This window comes from Rhamphochromis longiceps, linkage group LG8, assembly GCF_057381845.1.
Source record: "Rhamphochromis longiceps isolate RC_006_pf linkage group LG8, R_longiceps_female_GT1.1, whole genome shotgun sequence".
Lineage (NCBI taxonomy): Eukaryota > Metazoa > Chordata > Actinopteri > Cichliformes > Cichlidae > Rhamphochromis > Rhamphochromis longiceps.
Genome location: NC_140564.1, coordinates 35,024,717 through 35,034,716, shown reverse-complemented (window position 1 = coordinate 35,034,716; position 10,000 = coordinate 35,024,717). Strand labels below are relative to the sequence as shown.

Below are 10,000 nucleotides of genomic sequence, written 5' to 3'. Positions count from 1 at the left end.
CTCGGCAGCGCTGAGGCTTCAGGTCGCAGCGGCCGTACAGGCGGCCTTCGATGCTGTTGAAGATGACCGACAGGGACCTGGGCAGCAGACCCGAGTCGTGGTCCGGACCTGAGCGACAGACGGACAGTTAGTCAGAGTCGGGCAGAGAGGCGGGTGATGGCAGACAGGAGGGGGCGGCGCTCTGACCGAGGAAGGTGAAGGTCTTCCCGGCGTTGGTGACTCCGTACGTGAAAACCAGACAGTTTCCTCCCTGCAGAACGTCTCGGACCAAACCCCGAACGGAGCCCTCGAACACCTTCCTCTGACTCGCCTCCGGACCGAACACCTGAAATACAACCACAACAGAAACGACACACCTGAAGGCACCACGACAACAACAGCGTGAAGCAAGTGGGACGGGTGTGCACAGCTCCGGTCAGGTGACACGTACCTGCGTGAAGGTGAACCTCTGGGCCGTTTGTGGGAGGGACTTGTCGCTCTGTCGGTTTGACTGGCAGCTCCTGGGAGGCTTGAGGACCACAGTCTCCGGCCCCTCGATGGTCACACAGTCCTACAGAGGAAAACACACCTGCGCTGCTCATTCAGGCCTACAGACTGTGAACAGTCCAGGTCTGTGAGCAGGTCACAAAGACGTGGCGGTGTGCGTGTGACAGATCTGATCCATAACAGATGATGGAATCAGGAATAAGAAAGTTTCCCTCTGCGTGTAAACGTTATGTGAGGAAGAAGTTCCTGTCTTATCCTCCTTAAAATTTGTGTTTAGTGAAGCTTTGCTGAGCGTGGACTGAATGGAAGTTTGGTTCCTGCCAGCTTCACCTGTGTCTCACATCAGTCCTCTGTTTTTAACTGAATGACATCCAGCATGCTCCTCGGTGAGGAATACAGAACTGGTACCATTGATCTCTGCTGTAGACACCCAGAGTAGGAGAAAGCTGGAATAGTGAATCCCTGTAAAACACTGCGGTGTGTGTGTGTGTGTGTGTGTGTCACCTGTGCCTCTCCGCTGCCGCTCTCGGCTGCAGTAAAGGGTCGAACCCTCAGGTAAACCTGCAGGTTCTCCGACTGCTCCTGAGCGTCGTCCTGCAGAGAGAGCAGCATCAGTTACATGACCTGCATCCAACTCTAGAACAGGTAACCATCAGACAGCGACGGCATGTTACAGGAAACAGCAGGTACAGATGTGCATGTGTGTGCATGGAGGATGAATACACTGGATGCTTTTAATGGAAAATTTCCTGGAAACCAATAAACAATAAACAAAGAAAATGGTTCTGATTTCACAGCAAACTGGAAGAAAACATCACTGTTAATGGTGACTGTACTGATGCTTTGAATAATCCCTACACACATCAGTGGGCATCAAACATAAAAGGACCACAGAGATCTTCATTGTGTGGAAGACAGTTTGTGGTGTTTGTGGATCTCTCTGTGTATGTGGTTCAAAGGACGAGACTCTGATTTAAACATGTGCAGGAACAACAGCACAATGTGACGTTGCTCTGCAAGTCCCATGGATGGGTCCGTGATGTACTACAGCCTGTCCGAGCAGTGTTGCCAACTTAGCGACTTTGTCGCTATATTTAGCGAGTTTTCAGACCCCTTAGTGACTTTATTTCTAAAAAAAAAGTCGCTAAAAAAAGACGTGAAAGCGCGTGTCGCTTTTACTCTCAACAAGCAGCGGGTGCTGTAACGCAGTGTTCTTCTTTTACTGGATCACAAGGTTTAAAACTACTTATAAACACACACAAAGTAACTCCACCAGAGCGCCTATTTCGGGTCACTTTTGCCGGTCCAAGCCCGGGGAAAGTAGCAGGGTTGGAATTGTGACATTAAAAAAACCATAATTGCTAAAAGAAATTTAATTTGTAGTTCTAAATAAACTCTAAATGCATTTAGGACGTTTTTTTTACTCACTTTATGTCTCTTCCACTAGGGCTGCTCAATTAATCGAATTTTAATCACGATTACGATCTGGGCTTTCAACGATCATTAAAAATGACTGAGCCGATTATTAGCCCCTCCCTCGTGCTTTACTCTCGCGCTGCTCCGTGTGGCAAATCGAGCACACCTCTCTGCGTTTCCAACACGTGTCACAACAATTAAGAGGACCCAAGGGAAGCTCGGAAAGCTAAGCAGAAGTTATTTGGGGAGGAGAGTGACTGCCGCTGGTTGAAAAGAGAGGTAAAAAACACTTCAGTGGTGTGGAAACATTATGGGTTCTACTTGACGTGGATCAAGTAGACAGTCTGTAAACTTTGCTACGGTGTCATAGCTGCGCCACAGAGCAACACTGCAAAGTTCACTAAACACAGATGTTTACATTTTTCATTTATTTTTTTATATTGCAAACATTTGCACTGTTATCAGTATTTGCACACTATTTTATTTTATTTTTTTTAAAGTCATTATTCAATACATTGTTATTGTTAACCCTTTAAATCCCTGTAGAACCGGAACAGCGTAAGCTAGCGCAATAATTTGTTTTGCATATGAAACCGGAGGAGTTGTACTTACATCTTATGCCATCAGCTTCCTTCTACATAAAGCTTTGCAAAAATTGCATAAAAAGCGCTTGCAGAAACAAAAACATAATATTCCAGAAACACGCTTTGCCAATCCGATCATTTTCATTTTCACGGAAAATGTAGTTTGTTTGTTTTTTACTTGTAGGCCTTAAAAGCCTATACTGGTGTTTTTATAAGTCATGTTTGACTCTATACTTTTCTGAATAGTTTCTGGGATGCTTAGAACTCAAATTGCACTGCTGGAAATAGTCTATTTTGATGCACGTGCTGTTTTCTTTGCAAATTTGCATCATAGGATTGTTTTTTGTTTTTCCTGCAGTATATAAAAATTGGTGTATCTCCAAAATAAAACTATGAAGACACTCAAAATAAATTTCCTGTTGTTGTAAACTATTTTTTGCAACTTTTTTGTATTTAAAGTTTTGAGGGATAAACCTCTTAAATTTCCCCAAGTAGAAATATATGTAAAAACAAAAACGATTTTCAATTTTTTTGTAGTTTTTTGCACTTTTTTGTAATTAATGTAATTACTATGGACTTAATGCATACATATTATTAAAATATGGGCTATAACAGTTGTATTGATGTATAGCAACTTGAAATGCTCCCAAAAATGGCACTACAACATGTAAAAAATATAATATAAGCTCTGGCGGACTTGGTTCTATGGTAGGTCTTAAAGGGTTAAATAAATATCGTCAAATAATCGAAATCTCAATTTCAGTGAAAATAATCGTGATGATCATTTTTGCCATAATCGAGCAGCCCTATCTTCCACGATGTTATTTCTCTCTCCAACAACATAGGTTACAATTACATTAGCATGACCAATTATGCAGATTAGGCGATGATGTCATTTAGCGACTTCTAGCGACTTTTAGGACAGCCAATAGCGATTTTCCTTACTGACGAGTTGGCAACACTGTGTCCGAGGTCAGGGCAGACCGTGGTGGACCTACCTGTGTTGGCATGGCAGAAAACTCAGCCAGCAGGTCCTTCTTTATGTCCCCCACTTCCACTGGTCCCACTCTCTCCGGCCTTCCAGCTAAACTGGAATCCATTCTCTCTGCAAACACATCAGTCCAATCAACCACCAGTCTCCCCGCGGGGAGTTTCACCTACAGCTCACAGGCAGCCTAGACGCCCGCTAAGCGCCTAATAGAGCTTTAATCTGCGCCGATTTTACCAGCTAAATGAGGTGCTGCCTTTAAACATGTCTCCCATGATCAGCCGGCTTCTGTGCGACTGAGATTCAAACGAGAGTTTTAATTTCCCAGAAATGATAATGGAGTTCGGCCTGACTCCAGCACTGCCCCAATACAAGCTACTGGAGTGTAAACAGCCTGACTAAAACTGGCCACCACAGTCACACAAACACAGCTCAGAGTAAATCACATCTTTGACCAATCACAGCAAACAAACAGAAGGTAAACAAAGACCGTTTTTACACTCCGCTAGCTTTGTTGTTAGCATTAGCCATCTCATCTACGCGTTTTTACGACTTCAGCAAAGCGGAATTTCGTTTTAAATGACAGGATTACGAATTAAAGCGATATTGTATGAAACTCGAACTCACGTGTCGTATATTTTATTTCACACACACTCTATTTACTACCGCAAACATGAGAAACAATCACTGCCTATCGGCCTTGCTGCGCTGTCCTCTCCGCGGTTTACTTTTTAAACTAGAACAGTACGACCAATCACAGAACGTATACGAAGCAACGTCACAGAATCGTTGTTGCCTTCATATAGAATCTCGCGAGATCAATATAGTGTTTCTTTTTAACAAATAAAGTCACACGACGCTGCTTTTTGTTGTTGCTGGTTTTGTTTAGTGATTGTCGAGTTTGGAGTTTTCTATATTTCAGAAATATAGAAATAAGTTATCGAAGCCAGTAACAAATGAACAAGTGTGGTTAAAGAAATCAACCGTCATATTTGAAATTAAGAATAGCTGTCAGCCCTTTAAGAAAAAATGTAACATAAACTTTATTTAATTTTCTCTTCTATTCGACTGAATTTTCTTCTATGTATGAATTCTTGTTCGGTAAAAAAACAAACAAACACCGCCGCATGAAATTGACGTCATCGTGTGGCGTCGGTAACGGGCAGGAGGATTGAAGGGGATTTGGGGATTAGATGCTGACTGCAGCGGATCCAGTTGGACTTACTCCTCTTTATCGGGACCAAAGTGACTCCGTGAGGCGAAGCTGCAGCGGCTCCACCGAAGAAACGCCGCGAAAAGAAGCAAACGGGCGGAGGACGAAGACGAAGCGACACGGTTGCCTTGACAACGGTGAGACAACCCGGGAGGAGGGGAATTATTTTTAGTGCCGCTATTGATTAACTCTTTGGGTCCATAGTGTGGCGATTCACCTCTAACAGGTGAGAGAGTTCTGGAAATCAGATCCATCAAACACGGTACGCGAGCTGAGAGGGGTCAATTAATAATACACATGACAGGAGGCAGAGGATACTGATAGAGACTAACATACAACGATTAAATATCGTTGCGTCTCGAGAGAGCAGCACGTGTGTGTAGGTAACAGCGCCCTCTCACATCACAAACTGTTATTAAACCAGGAGTGAAGTAAAAAGCAGATCTGTGGGGAGAGAAAGGAGCGAGTGGAGAAGAGCCTGGAGGGTGGAGGTATGAAAGGTGTTTGAATGAAAGGGAGACAGGTGGAAGGAGCAGAGGTTCAGGTATTGATAGAGAGTGGCTATATGGGCCAAAGGTGGATGAAGATGGAGCTGCAGGCAGGAGGAGACGAAGAAGACCTCAGAGGAGGTTCATGGATGTAGTGAAGGAGGCCGTGCTAACACATTTCATTTTTATTCAGCGTGACCAAAACGAGCCACTCAGCTACAACTGTCGTCACCTGGTAGCTTTCAGATAGAATACAGCGGTTTCCGACCAGAAAGCTGTTTCCATGTTTTTACGGTCTGTGCTCAGGCCTCTTCCTGTGACGACCCTGTGTGAATAAAGCTTCGCCTGCCCCTTCTGCTGTGATGTCCTCCGCTGAGTCGAGTGGTGATGGAGGGAAGTGGCTGGACGCTCACTACGACCCGGTGGCTGGCATCTACACCTTCTCGTCCTGCGTGGACCTGGCAGACCTGAGCGGGGACGGGGAGAACCGGCTGGTGGTCGGGGATCTGGGCTCCGGGTCGTCGGGGATGAAGCTGAAGGTGTACCGCGGCACGGCGCTGATGAGCGAGAGCACCCTGCTTGACCTGCCCGCTGGCCTCGTCGCCTTCTTCATGGACCTGCACGAGCCCCGCATCCCCGCTGTCGCTGTGGCCTCCGGACCCTGCATCTACGTCTACAAGAACCTGCGGCCATATTTCAAGTTCACCTTGCCTGGCCTGGAGATCAACACACTGGAGCAGGTCTGTCTGTGTGCGAGTGTGTGTGCTTATATTACCTACATCATGGGGACCCTGGTTCATTTAAGGACAAACAGTCCTTAAATGAACCAGGGGTCCAGTTATGTTTATCTCCAGGCACTTCATCCTCTGTTTGGCTGTAGCAGATGTGAAGATGACCACAGACCATTCTATCCGAGTTAAAATCCTGGTTTACCTCTAATTTTCTAAAGCTCAAGGAGGATAAAACTGAGATCCTCCTTATTGGCACCAAATCCAACCTTTTGAAGGCGAACCATTTCTCACTCACCATCGATGACTCCTCAGTTTTCCCTTCTCCTCAGGTTAAGAGCCTTGGTGTCATCCTAGACAGTTCACTTTCCTATAAATCTCACATCAATAACCTCACCCGTTCCGCCTACTTCCATCTACGCAGCATTAAGAGATTACGTCCTTCTCTTTCCACCCAGTCTACGTCCATTCTTGTCCACAGTCTCGTTACCTCCCGTATTGACTACTGCAATTCTCTTTTGCATGGTCTTCCCCAAAAATCCCTCCATAAGCTGCAACTGGTTCAGAACTCTGCTGCTCGCATTATCACCAGAGCCCCTCCTACCAGCACATCACCTGTTCTTCAGGAACTCCACTGGCTCACAGTGAAAATCCAGATAATATTCAAACTTCTTCTGCTCACCTTCAAGGCCCTTCATAACCTCGCTCCTCCTTACCTTTGTGACTTGTTAAGCACTATCTCTTCTACCCGCTCACTTCGATCTTCTCCTTCTATCCAGCTTCCTTCTGCCTCAGCACCATGGGAAGCAGAGCTTTCAGCTGCTCTGCTCCCAGGCTGTGGAGCTCTCTACCCCCAGAAATAAGAAACACTGGTTCTCCCCCAGTTTAAATCCCAGCTCAAAGTCCATCTGTTCAAATCTGCATATTCACTGTGAACCCACTGTTTGTTAATTTTATCTTGTGCTTTTGTTTTATTGTTCTTCATTGTGTCATTGTTCCATTATGTGTTTTATCTTATTGCAAAGTGTCCTTGGGTGTCTTGAAAGGCGCTTTATAAATAAAATTTATTATTATTATTACAGTTGGAGGATCCTCCTCTTTTCTGATGTCATGCAGGCTCCGGAGTGGTAGAGCGTTTAGATCAGTCTGAACAGGATGTTACTGTGCCCTGATGATGTGCTGTCTTATGTTGAGGAGCCATATCAGCTACTGTTCAGTGGATGTTAGTCGGAAATCACCACACTGAACCTAATGTCATTTAAAAGCAGTGAGCGTGTCCTTTTCACTGTAAACACACCTGAATGTACCTGTGACGTGCTGCTGCGCTTTGATTGGTCAGGATGTGTGGCAGCAGGTGAAGGAGGGGCAGATCAACCCTCTGACCCTGAAGGAGATGTTGGAGAGCATCAGGAAGAAGGCCGATGTGCCGCTGTCGGTCCGCTCGCTCAGCTTCCTGTCTCTGGAGCCCCACGAGATGGACGAGTTTGTTGAACTGCTCAAACACCAGCCGATCAAGCGCCAGGTAACTCCCAGGTCGCATTGTCCTCAATGACATCACCGCAGTCCTTTTAAATCTGTCTTTATGATTCATGTGGTTTTCTTCTTCTACCTGTTTCACATGTCAGCTCCTGTTTGTGTTGATGGTTCACTGTATAAATCTGTACCTCATCACCAACAGTCCAAAACACTCTGTCATCATGTAAATCAAAGAATGATTTACAAGATGGCGCAGCCACGTCCAGACGCCTTCTGACCGCTCCGCACAGACTGTGCACCTTTTTAGCTGTTTACTTGTTCATTACCTTGTTATACATTCCAGGAACTTCTAGTTTTATAGTTGGACAGTAGCTCCCTTCTCAACATCGGTGATCTTGGACACTTTTAAACCAGACCCATCATGGCCGACCGAGATACTACGCGGTGCGGCCAACAACAATGGACAGGACGCTCACCCCAGGCGCCGAACAAAGAAACGCCGGGGAAATGCGCTGGCGTTCGGAACAGACTGAGACAGCAGGCGCACCGCGCACCACTGCCCAGCATCTTGCTGGCTAATGTACAGTCGTTGGAGAACAAACTAGATGATCTGAGGGCAAGAGTCACCTTCCAACGTGACATGAGGGACTGCAACATGCTGTGCTTCACGGAGACATGGCTGACCCCCACCGTGCCGGACCAGGCCGTAACTCCGTCGGATTCATTCTTCGTGCTCCGCGCAGACAGAACGGCAGAGTCGAACAAAACAAAGGTGGAGGAGTGTGTTTCATGGTAAACAGAAAGTTGTGTGACCCCAGGAGCATTTCTACTCTCTCCAGCGGCTGCTCGCCACATCTGGAATTCCTGATTCCTAATTTCTGAGCATTAAGTGCCGCCATTTCTACCTTCCCCGTGAGTTCACCTCGGTAATCGCTGCAGTGGTCTACATCCCACCCCAAGTGGACACAGGTATGGCTCTATCCGAACTACATGATGTGCTGAGTGCCTTTCAAAACAGGGCTCTGGGCTCAGCCCTCATTGTAGTAGGAGACCTAATGAAGCGAACCTCAGACAAGTCATGCCGACCTTTCACCAACATATCACGTGTCCGACGAGGGGATAGGATACTGGACCATTGCTACACGCCATACAAGCAGGGCTACAAGGCTGTTTCACACCCGGCCTTTAGGAAGTCTGACCACAACGCCATCTTCCTCATCATCCCAGAGTATAAGCAACACATTCGGAGGGATGAAGTAGCTACGAGGGAGGTGAAATGCTGGTCTCCCCAATCAGAAGCTACGCTACAGGACGCGCTCAACGACGTCGACTGGGACATGTTCAGAGCATGCGCAGTCGAGTTTACGGATGTAGCAGTAAGCTTCGTAAACATGCTAGTGGATGAGATCATCCCCACTGCGACAGTCGTGACATTCCTGAACCAGAAACCGTGGGTGGACAGATCGATCCGCGCTGCAGTGAACACCAAGACCGCCACCTACAACGCGGGTCTCGCCACTGACAAAAGTGCCCAGCAGACTGTTCACAAAGCTGAGGGATCTGGGACTTAACAGCCGTCTGTGTGCATGGGTGTTGGACTTCCTCACTGGCAGAACTCAGGTGGTGAGGGTGGGCAGGTGCTTCTCCAACAGCATCACCATCAACACAGGAGCACCTCAGGGATGTGTCCTCTCGCCACTGCTCTACTCCCGCTACACTTCAGACTGTGTGGCCACCCATGGCTCCAACACCATTGTGAAGTTTGCTGACGACACAGTGGTGCTGGGTGCCATCTCCAACAACGATGAGGCGGCCTACATGGATGAAGTGAAGAATCTGGCATCGTGGTGCCAGGACAACCACCTCCAGCTGAACGTCAGCAAGACCAAGGAGCTGGTGGTGGACTTCAGAAGGGGTCAGCACAGAGACTACAAGCCCATCATCATCAATGGAGCTCCAGTGGAGAGGGTGCAGTCCTTCAAGTATCTTGGTGTCCACATCTCCTCAGCCCTGACATGGGCTGCCCACATTCAGGTCCAGACCAAAAAGGCTAGGCAGCGCCTGTATCACCTACGACAACTGAGGAAGTTCAGGGTCTCTCCAAAGATCCTCAGGATCTTCTATACAGGCGCTGTGGAGAGCATCCTCACACAGAACATGACATCGTGGTTTGGGAACAGCTGTGTGAAGGACCAAAAAGCTCTCCAGAGAGTGATCCGTACAGCAGAACGCTGCTCACTACAGCACAAGACACTTTAACACCCTCCTCACGCAACGTACACAAGCTGTAAATTTCCACATTGTTTTATTTGATTTTATTCCTATTTATATAATGCACATAACTCACCCACTTGCTGCACATAATGCTCTCCTTGTATATACTCATTCACTGTATATAAAGTTCTGTCTGTCTCTCTGCACAGTCGAGGAGCGTATCAGGTCACATTTCACTGCGTGTTACACCTGTATAACCATGCACGTGACAAAGAAAGAATCTTGAATGGCGAGACGTTCTCTCGCTACAATGCAAAACTTTATTGGCCAATAGTTGCTGATCTATCGGCCGGGCCTGTGGACCGAGGGCTGGTGCTTCGTAGTTATCTAATGTATCACATACGTTT

At 46.9% G+C, this 10,000-nt stretch overlaps 2 protein-coding genes across 5 annotated transcripts in view; one reads left to right on the top strand and one right to left on the bottom strand.

The window, feature by feature from the left end:
* The window catches only part of LOC146664387 (kinesin-like protein KIF20B), a 15,063-nt gene extending 10,820 nt beyond the window's left edge, over positions 1-4,243 (bottom strand). For all 3 annotated transcript variants that reach the window (XM_085417254.1, XM_085417256.1, XM_085417255.1), the window contains exons 1-6: positions 4,102-4,243; positions 3,485-3,591; positions 991-1,080; positions 431-550; positions 187-325; positions 1-108 (exon numbers count right to left, since the gene is read on the bottom strand). The exon at positions 1-108 is cut by the window's left edge and continues 77 nt beyond it. In XM_085417254.1, coding sequence (XP_085273380.1) covers positions 1-108; positions 187-325; positions 431-550; positions 991-1,080; positions 3,485-3,586 — 559 coding nt within the window. In that variant the 5' untranslated portion in view covers positions 3,587-3,591; positions 4,102-4,243. The remainder of the gene's footprint in view (positions 109-186; positions 326-430; positions 551-990; positions 1,081-3,484; positions 3,592-4,101) is intronic.
* A 293-nt stretch (positions 4,244-4,536) lies between these two features.
* bbs1 (Bardet-Biedl syndrome 1) overlaps positions 4,537-10,000 on the top strand; it is an 8,687-nt gene continuing 3,223 nt past the window's right edge. The window contains exons 1-3 of one of the 2 annotated variants that reach the window (XM_085417257.1): positions 4,537-4,824; positions 5,515-5,915; positions 7,243-7,425. In XM_085417257.1, coding sequence (XP_085273383.1) covers positions 4,668-4,824; positions 5,515-5,915; positions 7,243-7,425 — 741 coding nt within the window. In that variant the 5' untranslated portion in view covers positions 4,537-4,667. Of the gene's footprint in view, positions 4,825-5,481; positions 5,916-7,242; positions 7,426-10,000 lie in introns of both variants that reach the window. The other variant, XM_085417258.1, reaches the window with a different exon arrangement.